We start from the raw sequence: 26,533 nt of genomic DNA, 5'->3' as shown, positions 1-26,533 counted from the left end.
CCCAATGAGCTAGCCCCTATGTCGCAACATTGGATCCCTGAAAAAACTGGGTCGTCCTGAACCAGTCCATAGGATCATAAGTCTCCAGACATCCAAGAAGGATCCAAGACAAGAACCCTGGACCCGGGACCCAGAATTGTCCTAGAATGAACGACACCCCCAGGGAACACAAGATACCCTGTCTGAAGCAATCAGAGCTAACAGGGGATGATAACTGGGGAACCTGGAGAACGGGTATAGGACTCACTCGTAATTCCCAGCCCAAGGGAAGAGAACACCCTTGGCCGGAGATCAACACCCCCCCCAAGGTGCTAGGCCGCAACAAAGTTAAGCAATTTCTCTAGAGCCCAAAGGCCCCAAGGGCAGCACAAAGGGAAATTAGAACAAGAGCAGAGTCACCCGAAAGAGAGTAGAAAAGAAAGGCTAGTCTCCATAATCCTTTCAGATTAACGCTCCAGAGACCACACCCAAGGGAGAAGAATGCAAAGCATCCCAAACTCAGGCAGAAAAACATCCCTAAGCAAAAAGCTTGGAAAAAGAGACAACACCTTCTATCGCCCCTCATATGGAGACGACTAACTCTCGAAGGACGACAGAGCCTCACAGCCTTCACTTCCTAATTAAGTGGCCAAAGCCGCCAGAAAAACCAGACAAAGTCAAGAAAGTCTCAACCCAAAGGAAGAGAGCACCTAAAAGGACACTTCCAAAGAGACCATGAAGGCAAAACAATAAGAACAGTGGTATGAAGGACATAAATCCTCCAAGCCTCCTACACACAACGGGAAGGAACACTCTAGTTCCCAGAAAAATCGGGAAAGACTGAGCATGTCACCGCGGATCTCAACGAAGTCCCGGCCCACTAGATTGAAAGGCGAATAAGGACTGAACCAATCCCCCATGCCCCTAAGCAACCACGGACCATCAAGTCCTCTCAGGAAGCAAGTTGAAGCTTGTAAAATAGCAAGTAAACAACACAAATCATATTGTGATCACTAGGCGCCCTCACCATACCAGCCGGACATAAAAAGGCGCCACGTGTCTGAACTAGGCCTCAAAGACAGAAGGATTTGTACCCAGTCAGGACCAGCCTGAACCCAAGGGCCCCAGCACTGTCATGGCCACATTGAGTCTCCACCAAGATGTAGGGATAAAGAACAGTCAGACAGAACATAAGACTATTACGTCCTCAAAGTAAACAGTGCGACCACAAAATCGCGAGTATCAATTCCAGAGTTGAAGGTTCCCTAAGTAAACATCCACATCAACATGAACTTTAGGTAAGGCAATATGTAGGTTATCGCCCAGGAAGAACGGACAGATCCGCAGTGTAACAGGATTTGTTTAACCCTGTGTTACTCTTGTATTTGTACAATAAAGTTTTATCTATAGCATGCTTGTCAATAAAAGCTGCTATGTGAATGTTAGTTTGCATATTAAACATTGCTATAAAAAAAAAAATCAGAATCCTCCATATTGAATAAAAAATGAACCAGACACCAGCGGACCAGGATTTCTCCGTCGCCACACGGTCAGGAATGCGGAAATGTAAAGCCAAAATGTGGCCACGCCTGGTCACAAGGTAAACCGTGCAGTCCATGCAAAAGCACGCCCGACCGTAAAGGCCGTGTCACTAGACATAGGCCGTTATGTTCCAAAATAGCCATGAGCCGAAGCAACACTACACAGTAGCAGACAAAATCACATAACAAACATAATTATAAACCCCCCTCAGGAGATATTAAAGGAACAGTCAACACCCGAATTTTTGTTGTTTAAAAAGAGAGATAATCCCTTTATTAACCATTCCCCAGTTTTGCATAACCAACACTGTTATATTAATACAATTTTTACCTCTGTGATTACCTTGTATCTAAGCATCTTCGGACAGCCCCCTGATCACATGACATTTTATTTATTATCTATTGACTTTCAATTTAGCCAATTAGTGCAGTGTCTTCCACAATCCACGGGCGTGCTCACAATGTTATCCTATATGGTTTACATGAACTAGCTCTCCCCTGTTGTGAAAAGCAAATAAAAAAGCATGTGATAAGAGGTGGCCTTCCAGGGCTTAGAAATTATCATATGAACCTTCCAAGGTTTAGCTTTCAACTAAGAATACCAAGAGAACAAAGCTAAATTGGTGATAAAAGTAAATTGGAGAGTTGTTTAAAATTATATGCCCTATTTGAAACATGAAAGTTTTTTTTGGACTTGACTGTCCCTTTAACACTTGATTCCGAGATACAAAAAGGAGCCTCACTGAGACCCTATGTTAAAGTTATCCCCGAAAGGTTATAGCCCCTCACGGATAAATAGTTGTAATTACAATACATCCATAATGAAAGTAAAATTAAATGATCTTACTGGAATCTATGCCGTGGAACAGGAACACGGCCCTTCAAGTGTGACAGATGGTAGCATCGCTTCTGCCATGGACTTGAGAGAAAAAAGAAGGCAGCGAAACTCGTCAACGCTGATTGCTTGTGGAGCTGTTAATATGAGTCGGATGGTTTTGCAGACAGACTCTCCCTGCCTCTCCGGACTAACTTTCACCCATGCTCTCACTGAGAGGCTGACAGGACTACTTAAAACTCCAGTCCCATGCCGAAGAGTACTACCCTCCATAAGAGACTATCGAAAACTTCTGACACTTCTCTGCCAACCTCATGGGACAAAAGGCAAAGAATTACTGGGGGATGAGGGAAGTGGGGGAGGTATTTAATCCTTTGGCTGGGGTGTTTTTGCCTTCTCCTGGTGGCCAGGTTCTGAATTCCCAAAAGTAATGAATGCAGCTGTGGACTCTTTCCATTTATGAAGAAAAGACCCTCTATTTGGGACATCATTTGGGGCACTTCTAGAAAATTATCCAGAGATATGATCTCTGGTTAATTTTCTGAGCGCTAATTGCTACTGCAATCTCGCAATAACCAGCCACTTGTAATTCACCCGTTTGCGGGTGTGGGATAAATTAGCTCTCCCCTTGTAATCTAGCCCAAAATGTTTAATTATGACTAATAAAAAAAAACATGCATTTTCATTATTTATTTTGCCTCTATCCCTGCTACTTAGTCGTTTGGCCACTTTTATGGATCCTTTATATGTGTCTGTGATTTACCTTAGAGGGTTTTAAAAGGGCACATCCATCGACTGGAAAACAATGCAGCGTTTGCTAAAAAAATGGCAGAATAATTGAACAGTAAACATTTGGAGATTTAAATATAAAATGTTCAGTTCTGCATAGTAAAAGACCTTAGCAATATATTTGTTTTATTATTTATTTTGTTCCTTTTTCCTGTTTAGTTTTGACTTTACTGTCCCTTTAAACTTTCATATTTCAGATGCAATTGTAACTTTCCAATGTACTTGTATTATGTAATTTGCTTTTATTTATTTGTATCCTTTGTTGAAAAGCATAATTGGTAGGCTCATAATTGGTGGCTGCACATATATGCCTCTTGTCATTGACTCACCTGATGTGCCCAGCTATCTCCCAGTAGTGCAGTGCTGCATCTTTAACAAATTATATCAAGAGAATGAAGCAACATTTATAATAGAAGTCAACTGGAAAGTTGTATAAAATGTTATATCTGGGTCATGAAATATAAATGTGGGCTTTTTAAGTCTGAAAATGAAGCTTTTCCAGTTCTGACAACTAGAAGGACAAATGGAAGCTTCAAACACTGAAAGCTGCAGTATAGCTGTACTGATTGGCTTCAGCAAAGATTATAAAATAAAGAACTGCAAAACAATGGCAGTGTCTAGGTGGTCCAACTTCAGTAATGAGTTCTGATTGGCTCCTCCATGTAAGGCAAGTGGTGGGTGGGGTTTAATGTTAATTTATTGCAAGAGATTGCAGAACTATCTTATAATTACAAGGTTTTTACAGTCACATTTAAATGCTGATGCAGTTTAATTACAGACCTTTAGCAATGTATTGTTTAATTGCTTAGGTATAAAATACATTTAATAATGGGTTCTATGCCCCTTTAATTTAATGGAACTTGTTTTATTTTTAAGAGACCTGCTTAATAACAGAGGCTTAATTAGTGTAGAGGGGGCTCCTAGGTGGTTACTCGCCATAGAACAAGCTACTGAGCTGTTGTTGGTTCCTGGTAGAGTGCTTTTCTTTCTGTGTACAGGAGGATACTTGTGTATCTGCTTATTTCACTGATGTTGTGCAGTTCTATTACTCTGTATAGTATTCAGCTAGAAAAAGGCTTGAGCACTGTAAAACGCACTGCTGTAAACATGTTCAGACTTTGCTCACAAAGGCGTATTCCCTATTAAAACTCGGCCACAAAGGTGCAATCTCATTTTAATATCTTCTTTGCAAATACAATATTGCAGTGGAGCAGTTTAATCCTTTATAGTTTTAGTGCTGTTAAAATCCAGTGTAAGATGATGTTAGAAGTCCTTGTATTAGAAACCCGTAGTTGTCTTCTTGTTTTCAGATGTAGATCATGCCTAACCCAAAAACCTTTAAATAAGTAAACTTGCCCAGTATGCTCATCATGCCTTCATACAAATGGCTTTCAGATGGTTTAGCAGTGGTGAGGATGGAAACAGATTGCAATAGGTTCCGTTTGAAAACACAATTCCGCAAACCAGTTTTAAATGCTGGTTATAAAGACACTAGTAGTGATAGTGACAATCATGATGTGCAAGTAACAGACATAGATTGCTACACACCATTTCTAGCTTTTTGGGTCCTGATCTCTCTTTTCCTAGATAATCTCAGGAGCAGCAGTTCACTGCTGGGGGCAAGCTGGTAATTGGTGGCTACACACATATGACTCTTGTCATTGGCTCACTTGATGTGTCCAGCTAGCTTTTTGCAGCGGTTAAAGGGACATAAAACAAGTTGGGATACAGACAAAATATAATAATATGTACTTTAATTACTTTACCTGCAAATTTATACTGCAGTGCCTCACCATTTTAACCCTTTCTTTTAAGTTTCCTAATAGTACAGCTCTAACTTCCCCCACACATTTCCTTCTATGACTGTATCTATATATACTGTTGCTTTGGTAGAATGCAGAAGTGCAAAGTGATTATCTGCTGCAGCATGCCTATAAGCAAATAAGCTGCTGTGAAATACAATGCCTGTGTTTCTGATGCTAAACACTGATAAGGAGGGGGTGGATCAGACTAATCCAGACAGCATGGTTATGTAAATAATTTTGCTTATCTTTGAAAATGATTTTAAAATACTTGCCAGCAATTTTTATACAATTTTTTTATGCAAACTATTTTTACTTAATTAGCCCTTTTAGGATATGCACATATCTCAACATGTTTTATGACACTTTAAGCATATATTTGTATAAAAGTGACAGTACAAGAATAAAATTAATGAAATTATTGAAAATGAAACAGTATTGCAATATACTGTAATTAGTTAACTTTGCTGTATAAAACCTATTTCTTTTGTGTAAGAGTTATGCTTGTCCCACACTCCCAAGAGAGGTAAAAAGTGTAATTCTGTAACTTTAGACTGTGATTCCTTAGAACAGTGCACAAACATGCACACATATTCTGTGAGGGCACACCATGCTGCAGTGGTGTGTATTGCTTCTAAAGACATACACCTAGATTACGAGTTTTGCGTTAGGGTTAAAAAGCAGCGTTGAGAGGTCCCAACGCTGCTTTTTTAACGCCCGCTGGTATTACGAGTCTTGAAATGACAGGCTCACCGCTCACTTTTTTGGCCAGACTCGGAAATACAGCATATCCACTTACGTCAATTGCGTATCCCATATTTTCAATGGGACTTGCATAGTGCCGGTATTACGATTCTGACAAAAAGTGAGCGGTACAGCCTCTCCTGTCAAGACTGGTACCGCATTCTAAAGTCAGTAGTTAGGAGTTTTACATTACAACGCCGTAGCATAAAACTCTTAACTAAAGTGCTAAAAAGTACACTAACACCCATAAACTACATATTAACCCCTAAACCGAGGCCCCCCCACATCGCAAACACTAAAATAATTTTTTTAACCCCTAATCTGCCGAACCGGACATCGCCGCCACTATAATAAACATATTAACCACTAAACTGCCGCACTCCCGCATCGCAAACACTATTTAAATATTATTAACCCCTAATCTGCCTTCCCTAACATCGCCGACACCTACCTACATTTATTAACCCCTAATCTTCCGCCCCCAACTTCGCCGCCACTATATTAAATGTATTAACCCCTCAATCTAAGTCTAACCCTAACCCCCCTAACTTAAATATAATTACAATAAATGTAAATTAAATTACTATAATTAGCTAAATCATTCCTATTTAAAACTAAATACTTACCTATAAAATAAACCATAAGCTAGCTACAATATAACTAATAGTTACAATGTAGCTAGCTTAGGGGTTTTTTTTTATTTTATAGGCAACTTTGTATTTATTTTAACTAGGTACAATAGTTATTAAATAGTTATTAACTATTTAATAGCTACCTAGTTAAAATAAAGACAAATTTACCTGTAAAATTAATCCTAACCTAAGTTACAATTACACCTAACACTACACTATAATTAAATTAATTACCTAAACTAAATACATTTAATTACAATTTTAAAAAAAATGTCTAAAGTACGTAAAAAACAAACACTAAATTACAGAAAATAATAAAATAATTACAAGAATTTTAAACTAATTACACCTACTCTAATCCCCCTAACAAAATAAAAAGCCCCCCAAAATAAAAAAAGCCATACTTTACACTAAATTACAAATAGCCCTTAAAAGGGCCTTTTGCAGGGCATTGCCCCAAAGTAATCAGCTCTTTTACCTGAAAAAAAAAGTACAATCCCCCCCATCATTAAAACCCACCACCCTCACAACCAACCCTACTATAAAACCCACCCAATCCCCCTTAAAAAAGCCTAACACTAACCCCTTGAAGATCACCCTACCCTGAGACGTCTTCACCCAACCGGGCAGAAGTGGTCCTCCAGACGGGCAGAAGTCTTCATCCAAGCCGGGCAGAAGAGGTCCTCCAGACGGGCAGAAGTCTTCATCCAAGCCGGGCAGAAGAGGTCCTCCAGACGGGCAGAAGTCTTCATCCAGTCGGCATCTTCTATCTTCATCCGACGTGGAGCATCCTCTTCTTTCTTCGTCCAACGACTGAATGAAGGTTCCTTTAAATGACGTCATCCAAGATGGCGTCCCTTCAATTCCTATTGGCTGATAGAATTCTATCAGCTAATCGGAATTAAGGTAGAAAAAATCCTATTGGCTGATGCAATCAGCCAATAGGATTGAGCTGTCATTCTATTGGCTGTTCCAATCAGCCAATAGAATGCGAGCTCAATCCTATTGGCTGATTGCATCAGCCAATAGGATTTTTTTCTACCTTAATTCCGATTGGCTGATAGAATTCTATCAGCCAATCGGAATTGAAGGGGCGCCATCTTGGATGACGTAATTTAAAGGAACTTTCATTCAGTCGTCGGACGTAGAAAGAAGAGGATGCTCCGCGTCGGATATCTTGATGATGGACCCGCGCCGGATGGATGAAGATAGAAGATGCCATCTGGCTGAAGACTTCTGCCCGTTTGGAGGACCTCTTCTGCCCGGCTTGGATGAAGACTTCTGCCCGTCTGGAGGACCACTTCTGCCCGGTTAGGTGAAGACGTCTCACGGTAGGGTGATCTTCAGGGGGATAGTGTTAGGTTTTTTAAGGGGGGATTGGGTGGGTTTTAGAGTAGGGTTGGTTGTGTGGGCACTAAATAGAAAAAAAGATAAAAGAAGGCGCCAACATAGTGCGGTTACCAATGGGATGGAACACGCTTAGTAAATAATACCAGGTACTCACAGGATGAAAGACACTTGAGAAGTGTCACAGGTGCCTCCTGGACTCTCAGAGTTGTCCAGCTAACTCCCACTCCACTGTGGTGGTAAGGTTCCGCTTGTCTCTACCGATTAAGATGGCTCCGCTAGTGGTTGTGGCTCCCAGCCAGTATTCCAATAGGACTCTCTTGCGGTTTCCCCAAATCCAGCTATCCAGTTAGAATCCGTGCTCTCCGGTGAGAGGTGATACAGCAAGGATAAAAGTGGTTTGTGACGGTGGTAACAAACTACAATGTTGCCATTAAAAATATCAGAAAAGAAAGTTCGTGGCTGCAGTAATAAAATCAAAAAAAGACTTTATTTACACAACGTTTCTCGGTCTGTACGTGACCGTTTCCTCAGGTGCATAAGTGTATAATAAAACACATAAAAACCACGAACTTATATCAGTAATACAGCGTCTCCAAATGCATACTGCGCATGTACGTGGGTGTGTCCCCATACTGGGAGTTCCATTGGCGTAAACTAACCAATGAGGTGCTTGTAATCACACACCTCCATAATTACGAGTGTATTGGGGAATTACTCAGTGTGGTTTTAACAAATAGCCCACACAGTTTTAAAAGCCACACCGGGCCATGGTAATCAATAAATCTGATGATCAGATAATGTACAAGAAAAAATATTATCTAAAAAAAATATATACATGTATATAAAAATATATATAAAAACATATCAATAAAATGTGTAAATATACAAACTACCAGATTGGGCACACCCACTCGCTATGTATACATACATACTATTACTAACGTTCATGAAGTCATTAACTCTTCATAAAATTGGTTCACATACAGATGGTTAATTGCATGGATATAGGAGAGATCTTACATGTAAAATGCAAACTATGAATATAGTAACCTATATGTAAAAAAATATATTAGAAGTATAATACGTCTCTCCCCAAAGATACGATTAATTCCATAATTTGGTTAAAAATGACAGTATTAGATAAATCAATATTCGTCTACATGATCAGAGAGAAAATTGCTTAACCCTAGACAGAGTGATTAATATAAAAAACTTAGCTAGGGTGTATGAAAAGGATTTAGAACCCAATCCAACCTGACTGTCTAGTTATAAGGACTTGTAATAACTGTGTTAGCTCCTTAATGGACATTAATCATGTTGTTTCTATAAGGTGCCTAGACTCAAACTGGTTTTACTTATTTAGAGGTACATAACGTGACATTCATATAAATAGTAACGATATATTGTAAATCAAAATACATTAAATTTTATAACCACATATACATGTTGATGCTAACAGGAGTCAGGAACCCAGTCCTACAAATCTAAATGAAAATACTAATTAAAATGACCTCGAATTAGGTACTAAGTGTTGGGTTTGCTGTATGTGGACTATAGTTTGATCACTTGATGATGTTCATTATTCCTCATAATATAGTGCTTATAATTATAGTAAAATTATTTAGCTAACATATACCTAGTGTATTAGATGAAAAGGGTCAAATTAAAGCTAGATGGTAATCTCACATCAATGAAGGAGGATAATAACAATAGGGTTATAATGTGTCTAGCAGTATAATAATATCAGTGTGGAGCCTATATATCAGGGGTGGGTATTAAAGTCCTATATTGAACTAAATACAGAATGACTCATAGTAGATCAGTTAGTTAAAGGCCGCCATATCAATATTAGCGTTTAGGCCACCAGGGGACAGGGTGCGCATCTTCCAGATCCAAAAAGTCTCCCTTTGTCTTAAATGCAAATATCTGTTTCTACCCCATTTGGGGTACACTTGTTCTAGAGGGAATATGCTAAACACATTTGATGTATTAGTATGGCATGTATTAGCATGCCTAGGGACACTATGATTGGCAATGTTTTTACTGATATTCCTTAGATGCTCACCCCATCTTTTTTTGAGGGGTCTCGAGGTCCTACCCACATACTGGACCCCACAGCTGCATTCTAACAAATAAACTACAAAGGCCGAATCACATGTAAAGTGTGTTTTGATATGACATTTTTCCTTACTAATATAGGATGCAAATTCAGTTCTCTTGCTATTTGTGTATTGACATAATCCACAATTAGCTCTATTGCACTTAAAAAAACCTGGTTTGTCTAGGAACTTATTACCTCTTATACTACTTAATTTACTCGTCAGTGATCTTTTCTTCATTACTATTTTACTCGGGGCTAGTACATTCTTTAACGTGGGAGCTCGTCTAAAAGTACAGACAGGTGTATTACCTATACTCTCCCTCAGCAAAGGGTCCCCTGTCAAAATGTGCCAGTGTTTGCCTAATATAGTTTTAATTTTATTATGGTTGTTATTGAATTGTGTTATGAATCTGACTTTCTCACTCCCTTTAATAGAACCTCCAATAGGTATAGTCTCCTTATTCTTGGCAAAGAAATCTTCTCTGCATTTATTTCTTGCTCTCTTGTAGCTAGTCTCAATAAGATCTGTGGGGTAATGTTTTTCAACAAACCTTTTCTTTAAAATATTAGCTTGTATATCAAAACTGTCTAAATCTGTGCAATTCCTACGAATCCTACAGAATTGGTTGTAAGGGATATTGTTCTTCCACGGTAAGTGGTGGTTGCTTTTATAGTTCAAATAACTGTTAGCATCCACCGACTTAAAAAAAGTTTTGGTAGAGATGTTACCTACACTGTCCCATGTTAAAATGAGATCCAGAAATTCTATACTAATCGCATCTATTTTAGAAGTGAAGTTCAGACCTAATGAATTGTTATTCAGACTATCCAAAAATTTCTGAGCCAATGATGTGTCCCCCTCCCAGATGAACAACAGGTCATCTATGAAGCGGCCATAGAAAACCAGGTTCGCCCCATATGAGGAAGGATATATATATTGTTCCTCAAAAAATCCCATAAAGAGATTAGCAAAACTGGGGGCGAACCTGGTTCCCATGGCCGTTCCCCTAATCTGCAAGTAAAATTTCTCCTGATATACGAAGTAGTTATTTTTTAATACAAAAGATATGCATTCCAAAAGGAAATCTCTTTGCTTGACTGGCATGTATATGTCCCTCTCCAAGTAATATTGGATGGCTTGAATACCCAGATGGTGTGCAATATTAGAATATAGGGCAGAGACATCACAGGTCAGCCATATCAAATTTCTTCCCTCTTTCTTTATGTGTGATAACTTATATATTAAGTCTGGTGTATCTTTTATGTAGGATTTTAAAGTAATCACAGATTTTTTTAAAAAGGAATCCACATATTCGGATAAATTACAGGTTAAATTATCGATTCCTGATATGATGGGCCTCCCCGGAGGGTCCACCATACTCTTATGTATCTTTGGGAGGTGATAGTAATATGCCATATTTGGTGCATAGGGTATTAAATAGTCTCTCTCTTTCTTAGTAAGTATTCCCTCTAACCAGCCTGCATCAACCATTTTAATCAAGTTAGTTAGAAATTTTGCTGTGGGATTGTATGTTAATAATTTGTAATATTCTGTGTCTAAAAGAATACGATCAGCTTCTTTGATATAATCCTTAATATTCTGGATGACTATCCCACCTCCCTTGTCCGCTTGTCTAATTGCTATATTTTTGTTGGCTGCTAGTCTAGATAAAGCTGTTAATTCATAAGCATTCAAATTTGGATTCTTAATATTTTTTTCAGAAAGTTTGCCAAATTCTTCCAAAACTAGATTTTGAAATATTTCTAGACTAGTTCCTGTACAAGGAGGATTAAAGTTGGATTTAGGGGTCAAATCAGAATGTAAGTAATTCTCAAATAATTCATCACATAATATCTCAGGCTCAAAATAGATAATATCTGTCAAGGGCCTTTCTGTCATTTCATTCGTTAGAATTGGTGCATGACCAGTACCTTTGAGCTTCTTGTCACAGAAATATCTTTGGATCGACAATTTTCGCACAAATTTATTTAAATCTACAAATAATTCGAACAAATTGTGATTTCTAGAAGGACAGAAAGAGAGCCCTCTATTTAAAACTCCCACCTCCTCATTAGTTAAAACATGATCAGAAAGATTAAAGATGTTCTCCCTCATTCGTTTAAATTTCTCCTTTTGGGATGACTTAGCTCTCCCTCTGCTGCCACGTTGGCGTATGATCTTTTTTTCGGGGTAGTTGTTGCAATCTCTCTTTCTGGGCCCCTCTCTAGCTGTTTTAATCGTATCGGTGTGTGTCTTACCTGCGGGGAGTTGTAGGGTAATCTCTGTGCCTGATGAAAAACCTGCGGGCTACTCATGGGTTCCCTCTCTTGTCTTTGTACAAAATTGCTATTGTTTGTCATATGGCTTCTAGTGTCATTATGGTGGTTATTTCTAGGGGTATATGTGTTTGGATCCCTTGTGTTGTCTGGGAATCGATGAGATCTATAGTGATGGTGGCCAAATTCATTTTGGTGGTCCCTATTGGACCAATGTCTCCAATCTCTATTAAACTCGTTTCTGGGCGTGTAACTAAAGTTTTGTTTATAACTATAATTATAATTATCATCCCCTCTCTCATGGTGGGAGACTTGATTCCCATAGTTGGAGAGATAATTACTGTTACCCACAGAATGATTGGATATAAAATTACTATTGCTAGCAGAATTCTTTCTATTTCTAATAAAATTATTATTCCTAAATTGGACATTTTTCTTTTTGTCCTTGGGTTTTTTGTAATCAACTTTAACCCAGGTGTCTGGTCCAATTGCATTCGAGACAGGCTCCTGATTGTCAGAATCTTCTAATTTATTCCTAGAGTGTGAGTCATATACTTTATCCTCTAAATAGTCTTGTTCATCCCTCGCTAACTTTTTAATTTTAGTGGATATAATTTTCTTTTGGAATACATCAGATTTCTCCTGTACCTCTTGGGTAAATTTAGCATAATCTGTATTAGACTCAAACTTAAGTAAACAATTTTGGATTTCCTCTATCTCTGTCTCTACTTTATTCAAAAGGGTCTCCCGAAATTCAATTAAAAGATCTATAAGTTTAAAAGAACATTCAGTTAAAATACTAAGCCATTTGGTAGTAAGTTCCGGATCATGTTTAAAAGAACACTGTTTGGATATCCTTAGACCCCTTGGTATATGCCCTTTTTCTTTATATTTACGAAGTGTATCTATATCCCACCAGTGTCTATGTTCGTTCTTAAGTGCTTCCTCTAATTTGTGAAATAATTGAACCATAGATAGATCACTGGTGGATTCATTACACATATCTATAGTATTATCATTGCAGCTTAGGGCTTTTCTATTGTTGATCCTTTGATCTTTGCTCTGCATTGTACTACTAAGTGATAAATTCTGATAGGGAATAATAAGTGTACTAAATAAAAAAAGTGTCAATAATTATAATGTGATAAAATTATCTAATGAAGTGAATCAAATAAATAATTATATGAGAAGTGTATATAAAATATATAATTTTGTAATGTATTCAATGTTACCCACAATACTCTAGTGATATATAATAGTGGGTGATCGAAAGTGAACTATTGTGAAGTAATTAAAATATTCAAACCTAGTCGCAACCTAATCGATTCCCAAAAAAAATTGATCAAAAAAGTGCTAGTATATAATTAGTGCGCCAATGGTCTGAAAATCCACTGTCTGTATGACAGTGAGACACAATCACAGTGTTAAAAATCTAAATATATAACTATACGATACAACTCGTTATAGAAAAATACCCCATTCAAATTATATTAGGATACAAATGATTCTTAAGAAACAAATGAATTCTTCTTAGATATTAAAAGTGATAACATAATATAGTGGTGTCTTTGCAGCAAACACCCCAAAATAATAAGGTGATAAAACTGCAAGGGCACTGTAAATAATAAACACAGCAATGTGATAGAATTGTAAAATATTATAGTGAAAAAGTCCCAATGATCAAAGTTCAAAGTGTTACATATATGATGGGCGTAATGTCCAAATCACAGTAGGCAGGCTCTTCTCCAAAAGATCCCTGTTGGTGACCCAGGGGTGGATACTAAATAGAAAAAAAGATAAAAGAAGGCGCCAACATAGTGCGGTTACCAATGGGATGGAACACGCTTAGTAAATAATACCAGGTACTCACAGGATGAAAGACACTTGAGAAGTGTCACAGGTGCCTCCTGGACTCTCAGAGTTGTCCAGCTAACTCCCACTCCACTGTGGTGGTAAGGTTCCGCTTGTCTCTACCGATTAAGATGGCTCCGCTAGTGGTTGTGGCTCCCAGCCAGTATTCCAATAGGACTCTCTTGCGGTTTCCCCAAATCCAGCTATCCAGTTAGAATCCGTGCTCTCCGGTGAGAGGTGATACAGCAAGGATAAAAGTGGTTTGTGACGGTGGTAACAAACTACAATGTTGCCATTAAAAATATCAGAAAAGAAAGTTCGTGGCTGCAGTAATAAAATCAAAAAAAGACTTTATTTACACAACGTTTCTCGGTCTGTACGTGACCGTTTCCTCAGGTGCATAAGTGTATAATAAAACACATAAAAACCACGAACTTATATCAGTAATACAGCGTCTCCAAATGCATACTGCGCATGTACGTGGGTGTGTCCCCATACTGGGAGTTCCATTGGCGTAAACTAACCAATGAGGTGCTTGTAATCACACACCTCCATAATTACGAGTGTATTGGGGAATTACTCAGTGTGGTTTTAACAAATAGCCCACACAGTTTTAAAAGCCACACCGGGCCATGGTAATCAATAAATCTGATGATCAGATAATGTACAAGAAAAAATATTATCTAAAAAAAATATATACATGTATATAAAAATATATATAAAAACATATCAATAAAATGTGTAAATATACAAACTACCAGATTGGGCACACCCACTCGCTATGTATACATACATACTATTACTAACGTTCATGAAGTCATTAACTCTTCATAAAATTGGTTCACATACAGATGGTTAATTGCATGGATATAGGAGAGATCTTACATGTAAAATGCAAACTATGAATATAGTAACCTATATGTAAAAAAATATATTAGAAGTATAATACGTCTCTCCCCAAAGATACGATTAATTCCATAATTTGGTTAAAAATGACAGTATTAGATAAATCAATATTCGTCTACATGATCAGAGAGAAAATTGCTTAACCCTAGACAGAGTGATTAATATAAAAAACTTAGCTAGGGTGTATGAAAAGGATTTAGAACCCAATCCAACCTGACTGTCTAGTTATAAGGACTTGTAATAACTGTGTTAGCTCCTTAATGGACATTAATCATGTTGTTTCTATAAGGTGCCTAGACTCAAACTGGTTTTACTTATTTAGAGGTACATAACGTGACATTCATATAAATAGTAACGATATATTGTAAATCAAAATACATTAAATTTTATAACCACATATACATGTTGATGCTAACAGGAGTCAGGAACCCAGTCCTACAAATCTAAATGAAAATACTAATTAAAATGACCTCGAATTAGGTACTAAGTGTTGGGTTTGCTGTATGTGGACTATAGTTTGATCACTTGATGATGTTCATTATTCCTCATAATATAGTGCTTATAATTATAGTAAAATTATTTAGCTAACATATACCTAGTGTATTAGATGAAAAGGGTCAAATTAAAGCTAGATGGTAATCTCACATCAATGAAGGAGGATAATAACAATAGGGTTATAATGTGTCTAGCAGTATAATAATATCAGTGTGGAGCCTATATATCAGGGGTGGGTATTAAAGTCCTATATTGAACTAAATACAGAATGACTCATAGTAGATCAGTTAGTTAAAGGCCGCCATATCAATATTAGCGTTTAGGCCACCAGGGGACAGGGTGCGCATCTTCCAGATCCAAAAAGTCTCCCTTTGTCTTAAATGCAAATATCTGTTTCTACCCCATTTGGGGTACACTTGTTCTAGAGGGAATATGCTAAACACATTTGATGTATTAGTATGGCATGTATTAGCATGCCTAGGGACACTATGATTGGCAATGTTTTTACTGATATTCCTTAGATGCTCACCCCATCTTTTTTTGAGGGGTCTCGAGGTCCTACCCACATACTGGACCCCACAGCTGCATTCTAACAAATAAACTACAAAGGCCGAATCACATGTAAAGTGTGTTTTGATATGACATTTTTCCTTACTAATATAGGATGCAAATTCAGTTCTCTTGCTATTTGTGTATTGACATAATCCACAATTAGCTCTATTGCACTTAAAAAAACCTGGTTTGTCTAGGAACTTATTACCTCTTATACTACTTAATTTACTCGTCAGTGATCTTTTCTTCATTACTATTTTACTCGGGGCTAGTACATTCTTTAACGTGGGAGCTCGTCTAAAAGTACAGACAGGTGTATTACCTATACTCTCCCTCAGCAAAGGGTCCCCTGTCAAAATGTGCCAGTGTTTGCCTAATATAGTTTTAATTTTATTATGGTTGTTATTGAATTGTGTTATGAATCTGACTTTCTCACTCCCTTTAATAGAACCTCCAATAGGTATAGTCTCCTTATTCTTGGCAAAGAAATCTTCTCTGCATTTATTTCTTGCTCTCTTGTAGCTAGTCTCAATAAGATCTGTGGGGTAATGTTTTTCAACAAACCTTTTCTTTAAAATATTAGCTTGTATATCAAAACTGTCTAAATCTGTGCAATTCCTACGAATCCTACAGAATTGGTTGTAAGGGATATTGTTCTTCCACGGTAAGTGGTGGTTGCTTTTATAGTTCAAATAACTGTTAGCATCCACCGACTTAAAAAAAGTTTTGGTAGAGATGTTACCTACACTGTCCCATGTTAAAATGAGATCCAGAAATTCTATACTAATCGCATCTATTTTAGAAGTGAAGTTCAGACCTAATGAATTGTTATTCAGACTATCCAAAAATTTCTGAGCCAATGATGTGTCCCCCTCCCAGATGAACAACAGGTCATCTATGAAGCGGCCATAGAAAACCAGGTTCGCCCCATATGAGGAAGGATATATATATTGTTCCTCAAAAAATCCCATAAAGAGATTAGCAAAACTGGGGGCGAACCTGGTTCCCATGGCCGTTCCCCTAATCTGCAAGTAAAATTTCTCCTGATATACGAAGTAGTTATTTTTTAATACAAAAGATATGCATTCCAAAAGGAAATCTCTTTGCTTGACTGGCATGTATATGTCCCTCTCCAAGTAATATTGGATGGCTTGAATACCCAGATGGTGTGCAATATTAGAATATAGGGCAGAGACATCACAGGTCAGCCATATCAAATTTCTTCCCTCTTTCTTTATGTGTGATAACTTATATATTAAGTCTGGTGTATCTTTTATGTAGGATTTTAAAGTAATCACAGATTTTTTTAAAAAGGAATCCACATATTCGGATAAATTACAGGTTAAATTATCGATTCCTGATATGATGGGCCTCCCCGGAGGGTCCACCATACTCTTATGTATCTTTGGGAGGTGATAGTAATATGCCATATTTGGTGCATAGGGTATTAAATAGTCTCTCTCTTTCTTAGTAAGTATTCCCTCTAACCAGCCTGCATCAACCATTTTAATCAAGTTAGTTAGAAATTTTGCTGTGGGATTGTATGTTAATAATTTGTAATATTCTGTGTCTAAAAGAATACGATCAGCTTCTTTGATATAATCCTTAATATTCTGGATGACTATCCCACCTCCCTTGTCCGCTTGTCTAATTGCTATATTTTTGTTGGCTGCTAGTCTAGATAAAGCTGTTAATTCATAAGCATTCAAATTTGGATTCTTAATATTTTTTTCAGAAAGTTTGCCAAATTCTTCCAAAACTAGATTTTGAAATATTTCTAGACTAGTTCCTGTACAAGGAGGATTAAAGTTGGATTTAGGGGTCAAATCAGAATGTAAGTAATTCTCAAATAATTCATCACATAATATCTCAGGCTCAAAATAGATAATATCTGTCAAGGGCCTTTCTGTCATTTCATTCGTTAGAATTGGTGCATGACCAGTACCTTTGAGCTTCTTGTCACAGAAATATCTTTGGATCGACAATTTTCGCACAAATTTATTTAAATCTACAAATAATTCGAACAAATTGTGATTTCTAGAAGGACAGAAAGAGAGCCCTCTATTTAAAACTCCCACCTCCTCATTAGTTAAAACATGATCAGAAAGATTAAAGATGTTCTCCCTCATTCGTTTAAATTTCTCCTTTTGGGATGACTTAGCTCTCCCTCTGCTGCCACGTTGGCGTATGATCTTTTTTTCGGGGTAGTTGTTGCAATCTCTCTTTCTGGGCCCCTCTCTAGCTGTTTTAATCGTATCGGTGTGTGTCTTACCTGCGGGGAGTTGTAGGGTAATCTCTGTGCCTGATGAAAAACCTGCGGGCTACTCATGGGTTCCCTCTCTTGTCTTTGTACAAAATTGCTATTGTTTGTCATATGGCTTCTAGTGTCATTATGGTGGTTATTTCTAGGGGTATATGTGTTTGGATCCCTTGTGTTGTCTGGGAATCGATGAGATCTATAGTGATGGTGGCCAAATTCATTTTGGTGGTCCCTATTGGACCAATGTCTCCAATCTCTATTAAACTCGTTTCTGGGCGTGTAACTAAAGTTTTGTTTATAACTATAATTATAATTATCATCCCCTCTCTCATGGTGGGAGACTTGATTCCCATAGTTGGAGAGATAATTACTGTTACCCACAGAATGATTGGATATAAAATTACTATTGCTAGCAGAATTCTTTCTATTTCTAATAAAATTATTATTCCTAAATTGGACATTTTTCTTTTTGTCCTTGGGTTTTTTGTAATCAACTTTAACCCAGGTGTCTGGTCCAATTGCATTCGAGACAGGCTCCTGATTGTCAGAATCTTCTAATTTATTCCTAGAGTGTGAGTCATATACTTTATCCTCTAAATAGTCTTGTTCATCCCTCGCTAACTTTTTAATTTTAGTGGATATAATTTTCTTTTGGAATACATCAGATTTCTCCTGTACCTCTTGGGTAAATTTAGCATAATCTGTATTAGACTCAAACTTAAGTAAACAATTTTGGATTTCCTCTATCTCTGTCTCTACTTTATTCAAAAGGGTCTCCCGAAATTCAATTAAAAGATCTATAAGTTTAAAAGAACATTCAGTTAAAATACTAAGCCATTTGGTAGTAAGTTCCGGATCATGTTTAAAAGAACACTGTTTGGATATCCTTAGACCCCTTGGTATATGCCCTTTTTCTTTATATTTACGAAGTGTATCTATATCCCACCAGTGTCTATGTTCGTTCTTAAGTGCTTCCTCTAATTTGTGAAATAATTGAACCATAGATAGATCACTGGTGGATTCATTACACATATCTATAGTATTATCATTGCAGCTTAGGGCTTTTCTATTGTTGATCCTTTGATCTTTGCTCTGCATTGTACTACTAAGTGATAAATTCTGATAGGGAATAATAAGTGTACTAAATAAAAAAAGTGTCAATAATTATAATGTGATAAAATTATCTAATGAAGTGAATCAAATAAATAATTATATGAGAAGTGTATATAAAATATATAATTTTGTAATGTATTCAATGTTACCCACAATACTCTAGTGATATATAATAGTGGGTGATCGAAAGTGAACTATTGTGAAGTAATTAAAATATTCAAACCTAGTCGCAACCTAATCGATTCCCAAAAAAAATTGATCAAAAAAGTGCTAGTATATAATTAGTGCGCCAATGGTCTGAAAATCCACTGTCTGTATGACAGTGAGACACAATCACAGTGTTAAAAATCTAAATATATAACTATACGATACAACTCGTTATAGAAAAATACCCCATTCAAATTATATTAGGATACAAATGATTCTTAAGAAACAAATGAATTCTTCTTGGTTGTGTGGGCGGTGGGTTTTAATGTTGGGAGGGTATTTGTACTTTTTTTTTACAGGTAAAAAAGCTGATTACTTTGGGGCAATGCCCCGCAAAAGGCCCTTTTAAGGGCTATTTGTAATTTAGTGTAGGGTAGGGCTTTTTTTTATTTGGGGGGGGGGGTTTTTATTTTGTTATTTTGTTAGGGGGATTAGAGTAGGTGTAATTAGTTTACAAATCTTGTAATTATTTTATTATTTTCTGTAATTTAGTGGGGGGTTTTCTTCGTACTTTAGATAATTTTTTTAAATTTTCATTAATTGTATTTAGTTTAGTTAATTTATTTAATTATAGTGTAGTGTTAGGTATAATTGTAATTTAGGTTAGGTTTTATTTTACAGGTATATTTGTATTTATTTTAACTAGGAAGTTATTAAATAGTTAATAACTATTTAATAACTATTGTACCTAGTTAAAATAAATACAAAGTTGCCTTTAAAATAAAAATAAACCCTAAGATAGCTACAATGTAACTATTAGTTATATTGTAGCTAGCTTAGGGTTTATTTTATAGGTAAGTATTTAGTTTTAAATAGGAATTATTTAGTGAATTGTATTAATTTTATTTAGATTTATTTAAATTAAATTTAAATTAGGGGGGGTTAGGGTTAGACTTAGGTTTAGGGGTTAATAACTTTATTATAGTGGTGGCGACGTTGGGGGCGGCAGATTAGGGGTTAATAAATGTAGTTAGGTTGCGGCGACATTTGGGGCGGCAGATTAGGGGTTAATAAATATAATGTAGGGTTCGGCGATGTTGGGGGCAGCAGATTAGGGGTTCATAAGTATAATGTAGGTGGCGACGGTGTCCGGAGCGGCAGATTAGTGGTTAATAATATAAGGCAGGTGTCAGTGATGTCGGGGGCGGCAGATTAGGAGTTAATACGTGTAAGATTAGGGGTGTTTAGACTCGGGGTTCATGTTAGGGTGTTAGGTGTAGACATAAAAAGTATTTCCCCATAGGAATCAATGGGGCTGCGTTAGAAGCTGAACGCTGCTTTTTTGCAGGTGTTAGGTTTTTTTTCAGCCGGCTCTCCCCCATTGATTCCTATGGGGAAATCTTGCACAAGCAAGTTTTACCAGCTCACCGCTACCGTAAGCAGCGCTGGTATTGAGGTGAGATGTGGAGCTAAATTTTGCTCTTCACTCACTTTTTGGCGATTTAACGCCGGGTTTCTAAAAACCCGTAATACCAGCGTTGTCTGTAAGTGAGCGGTGAGCATAAACTGCTCGTTAGCACCGCACCCCTGTTAACGCAAAACTCGTAATCTAGGTGATAATTTGTATCATACAAGTAACTGCTGACTCTCTGAGAACGTGTGGTGTTTGAATAGTGGTGCACAGACTCTCACAGCATATGTGCGTATGTTGCTGCAAAACAGTAATAACTTTTACTTTTTGCTAAGTAAAGTATATTGCAAAAATGCGTATTTTTTAAATTGAAATACACATTTATTTTTTTACCTTTCTATTCCTTTAAGTATAGGAGAGACACTCCTGACTCACTCTTGAAGGAAGTGGAACAAGCACAAGAGATTTACAGCAAAGTCAGACAACAATATTGCACTGCTGTTTTATTTTCCTAACATTCTTTAGTGCACCCTATACTTTTAATGGATAGTGCAGGGAGCGATGTTATCGTGCTCATATTAGAAGTGGTGAGATAGGTCCAATGGTAATGACTCGGCTGATGACTGGAGATATTATGTGAACTTGAGCAGGAGCAGGCCTAGATCAGGTTTAAAGGGACAGTCTAGTCAACATTAAACTTTCATGATTCAGATAGGGCATGCAATTTTAAACAACTTTCCAATTGACTTTTATCATCAAATTTGCTTTGTTCCCTTGGTGGTATTTTAAAAAGCAAAACCTAGGTAGGCTCAAACGGATTTCTAAACTGCTGAAAACCACCTCCTAGCTCAGAGCATTTTGAAGGTTTTTCACAGTTAGACAGTACTAGTTCATGTGTAGCATATAGATAACATTGTGCTCACTCCCGTGGAGTTATTTAGGAGCCTGCACTGATTGGCTAAACTGCATGTCTGTCAAAAGCACTGAGATAAGGGGGCAGGCTGCAGAGGCTTAGATACAAGGTAATTACAGAGGTAAAACATATATTAATATAACTGTGTTGGATATGCAAAACTGGTGAATGGGTAATAAAGGGATTATCTATCTTTTTAAATAATAAAAATTCTGGTGTAGACTGTCCCTTTAAGATATTTACAGCAACTGCTAGATGTTTGGGAACAATTGGTAGAGTAATCTGTAATCAGGCAGAAGTTCAGTAACATAAGGTCAGTCAGGAACCAGGTGTCATAGCAAAACAGCAGGATAATCCAGAGAATAGTTCCAAAAGTCTATTACCAGGTTATCAGTCCGAATATCATGGTAAAGATAAAGGCTAGACAATGTACAAAGGTAAGGAGACGCTAGGACTTCCATACAAATTAACCAAGCACTGAATGGGAGTCAGTGATGACCTTTTAACACTTCCCCTTCAGACTTGGTGCTAAAGGAAACTGCAGCGGACACTTCTAACAAAATATACTAACTAGCGCTATCCTTAGCGCACTCACAGACAATACAAACTTCAGGAAAATGCACAGAGTGCCCTACACTGTCAGCTGCCCTTGTTCAAAGGCTTCTTAGTGCGGTCCAGACCTCCATTGCCACATCCATCGTGGAACTAGCATGCCTGTCAGCCCTGCAAGAGTAAGCAGTGCACCTTGCATGGGGACCCGCCAGCAAGTACATACAGTGTGGTCCTTACCAAACCTCGTGACCAGACAGAAGAGCAAGAAGAACCCTACTACTTGTGCATCTTTATCTTAGCGCAGCTTCAGCTTAGAGCTTGACATTTTACTTCACTCCTTTATACTGTAAGTCTATTATGTGAGGGGTTTAGCGCACTTGCGCTATCCAACATGCAGACATTAGCGTGCGCTGGACTATCTCTCAAGCAATGTTAACACTAGTATTTTTGTCCTCCGCTTGTAATCTACCCCTTATTTTGTACGCAATGCATGGCTGAACTAATGGTATATCAATATGTTTTTATGTCCCTTTAAATACAAAGCGTGAGTTTTAGTTAGGATTATTGGTTTCTCTAAATATTTAATCAGTTTCTCGTCTTTCACTGTTTATTTCTGCAGCTTCTATATGCCCATCAGCACATAATGCAGTATTGATGGAGAGAAAATGAGAGTTTGTGTCTTCCCACAAACTAAAATCCATAATATACAAGAAAAAAGTCTCCCTGAATAGATTCACAGGATGTTATTGAAACCCTATAATAGCTATGGTGGTTTATGAATCTGTGCTCTGAAAGAAGCTCATGTTGTGAATATTACCTGTGGTTGCGTATGTTATGTATAAATATCCGTTTTGAGCCATATCTATGTCCTGGGGTGGCACAGGCTTTTTTATACATCAGCATCTTATGCTAATGGGGCTCTTTGTGTTTGTAGTCAAATAAAAAAGCAGGGCCCTAACACAGATTTCAAATGTACTGAGCCAAGGCAAAGACTTTAAACTATAAAAAATATAATATTTGTAACAACTGTTACTTGTCCTCCAATGTCCATATGTGCATTAACCCTTGAGTGCTAACGACGGCTCTGAGCCGTCGCAGTTTGTCTCAGTCGGGTGCTGACAACAGCTCAGAGCTGTCGCTAGCACTCGCCCACCTTGAGGGCAATCTGGGGGCTCCCACCTACTCCCACCCCGTCGATCTGGCCTAAATAGTGAGAGGCATTGCCGGGGCTTCACGATTCATGCGGTGACGTCACACACAATGACGTCACTGTGCAACTTTATTTAAAATTAAAAATGGGGGCATGCTACTTAGAAGCTTGTATCTCAGGCATCTAAGCAGCTACAGACCCCCAAGACCCACCGTTAGAAAAGTAATCGCCTAACCTTTATAAGTCTTGAGGATCTGGGAAAAAAAAGAAAAAAAAAGAAAAGCTCAAATCCAGCTTAGCACCCAGGTGGAAAATGGCGTAGCAGCCAAAGGGTTAATTAATGCAGGGCTTAAAGGATAGGAAAGTCACAATAAAACCTGCATGATTCAGATAGATCAGCTCATTTTAAGACACTTACAAATTCACTTCTTTTTTCAAATGTGCTTTGTTCTCTTGGTATCACTACACTACACTAGTTGGAGCTAGCTGCTAATTGGTGCCTTCACATAATTGTCTTGTCTCTTGTGATTCGTTGACTAGATGTGGTTAGCTAGCTGCCAATTTTCCTTCAACAAAGGATAACAAAAGAGTGAAAAAAGTTGATAATAGATGTAAATTGGAAAGCTGATTAAAATGTAATGTTATATTCGAATCATGAAAGAAAATTTTGGGGTTCCCCAGGGATACACATACTCAGTATATATTTGTACATTTCAGCTATTTAACCCCTGATTTCCAGAGTCATATGTGAAGCAGTAAATCAACTCCAAGATTATCATAGAGATGCAGGGCAATCAAGGCATTAAATAACTGCTGCATAACACATTTGCAGGTGATTTAACCACCTTGTATGCCAGAAATATTTAGGCAGCAATAAATCCTTTGGTTACCAGATTCTTACAGGAACATCTGTCAAGCAACAAATAAACTCCTTGGTTACCTCATATGCACAGGAACAAGAAATGGTCGTCAGTACGCGTTTGTTGATTTGCAGAGGAAAATACAGTGATTTTATTTTTGCTGGAATATTTTGACGAAGACCATTTTATTTATTGGTTTAATTTTTTTTCTGTGATTAACTGCAGATATTAAAGGTCCAAAGAAGTTGTTTCCTGATCTTCCTTTTGGAAATATGGACAGTGATAAGGTTGAGGCACGAAAGAGCCTCCTGGAGTCATTTTTAAGGGTAAGAAAAGGTAGTGACCATATAGATTCACCTTTACTAAATGCACTTGTTAATAGGGGGATTGGTGCGTTTCGGACCATTCTTTCTCAGGAGCAAGAAAGGATTTCTATATTTTCATTAGAACTTTATATATCAGTAGCTAATTACTGTATTATAAAACATTTGTGGACAAACTAAGAAGCTGATTATAATCTATTGTTTAAAGGGACATAATACTCATATGCTAAATCCCTTGAAACTGATGCAGTATAACTGTAAAAAGCTGACAGGAAATTATCACCTGAGCATCTCTATGTAAAAAAGGAAGATATTTTACCTCACAATTTCCTCAGCTCAGCAGAGTAAGTTCTGTGTAAAAAGTTATACTCAGCTGCTGCCCATCTGAAGGTAAAAAATGAAGAAATGAACAGCAGCCAATCAGCATCAGCAGTGCTGAGGTCATGAACTCTTACTGTGATCTCATGAGATTTGACTTAACTCTCATGAGATTTCATAGTAAGCTTCCTATACCTGATTGGTGAAATAATATGAGAGTTCACAAGGCTCATCCTTTCAGCTGTCCCAGGACAGACACACTAAAATGCTTCTTAGAAATCCTTTACAATGGGATGTGGCTACTGAGGAACTTTTGAGGTAAAATATCTTTCTTTTTACATAGAGATGTTCAGGTGATATTTTCTAGACATCTTTTTACAGCTATACTGCATCACTTTCAAGTGTTTAAACATTTGGGTATTATGGCCCTTTAAGTACCTGTATATCAGCCATTTTTTATGTTGATGTGATCATAATCAGCTGTTTTTATTTTCTTTATTTGTTTGTGAAAATGGTCCTATCCATATTTTCAATTAGAAATAACAAATTTTCAGGGTTATTTCAGAGTATTGCTAGGTGCCCCCAAAAGTAATCAGATATAACATTCTTTTGAGCATGTGCGACACATACTAAAGAAATGACCCCTCCTTATTTGATAAGCATCCTCACCAAACAGATAGAAAAGCTACCTGCTTAATCAATTAAAGTTACGCTAGTACTTTAACACTAATAAAAAAGAGTGAAATTAATAGCTTAACAAACATTCCCCCTATTCAAAACCCTTAAATGGACATACATCATACATACATCTCTGGTTTGGGATCACAACAGTTTAATTGCAGTTGTCTCCTGTAAGCATCACTACACTACAGTTGCTATACACACCCCTCAACCCGTAATGTAATTACTTCATTTTGTTTGCGTTTTATTGAGTACAATTTTCAATACATTATCACAAGAACAGCGAAACAAATAATGATTCATTGTTGTTTTCGGTAGATAATTTTATTCTTGAGGGGTATTAACAGGATTATGATCACTGGAAAAAACACAATGACAATATTGGTCGACTGTCAGAAAACATTTACATAAAACAACTGATAGATCTATCCCTGAATGTTTTAAAACCTTTTTAAAGCTTTCACTTTGTTGGCAAAATTTGCATTGTTTTGCTGTGAAGGGAGATACCCCTTGTAAAGCCACTTGAGAATGTTGATTTTATGTGCTTTGCTTTGACCAATTACGGACAGATATAATTGAGCTCCTGCACTGATCAATCACTGTGTAGTATGTTGCAGGGTTCTGAAGTCTGCAAAATGCTATCCAGTTTCAGAGGAAAAGGGGGAAAAAACATGTTTGGAACTAAATAACATGTTAAGCAGGTAAATTAAGTTATGAAATGATATATAATTCAACTTCTTAATGAAGAATTGCAGTTTGAGTTTAATGTCCCCTTAAAGGGATAGTAAACCCAATTTTTTTCTTTCTTTCATGATTCAGATAGAGCATGCAATTTTAAGCAACTTTCTAATTTACTACTATTATCATTTTTTCTTTGTTCTCTTGCTATCTTTATTTGAAAAGGCAGAAATGAAAGCTTTGGAGCCAGCTTATTTTTGGTTCAGTAGCCTG

At 37.2% G+C, this 26,533-nt stretch overlaps 1 protein-coding gene across 1 annotated transcript in view; it reads left to right on the top strand.

The window, feature by feature from the left end:
• SNX19 (sorting nexin 19) overlaps positions 1 to 26,533 on the top strand; it is a 212,328-nt gene that overhangs the window by 75,104 nt on the left and 110,691 nt on the right. Inside the window, exon 4 of the mRNA XM_053691505.1 lies at positions 24,486 to 24,586. Within this exon, the coding sequence (XP_053547480.1) occupies positions 24,486 to 24,586 (101 nt within the window). The remainder of the gene's footprint in view (positions 1 to 24,485; positions 24,587 to 26,533) is intronic.

This window comes from Bombina bombina, chromosome 8, assembly GCF_027579735.1.
Source record: "Bombina bombina isolate aBomBom1 chromosome 8, aBomBom1.pri, whole genome shotgun sequence".
Taxonomy (NCBI): domain Eukaryota; kingdom Metazoa; phylum Chordata; class Amphibia; order Anura; family Bombinatoridae; genus Bombina; species Bombina bombina.
This window is presented reverse-complemented; position numbering and strand designations above follow the sequence as displayed.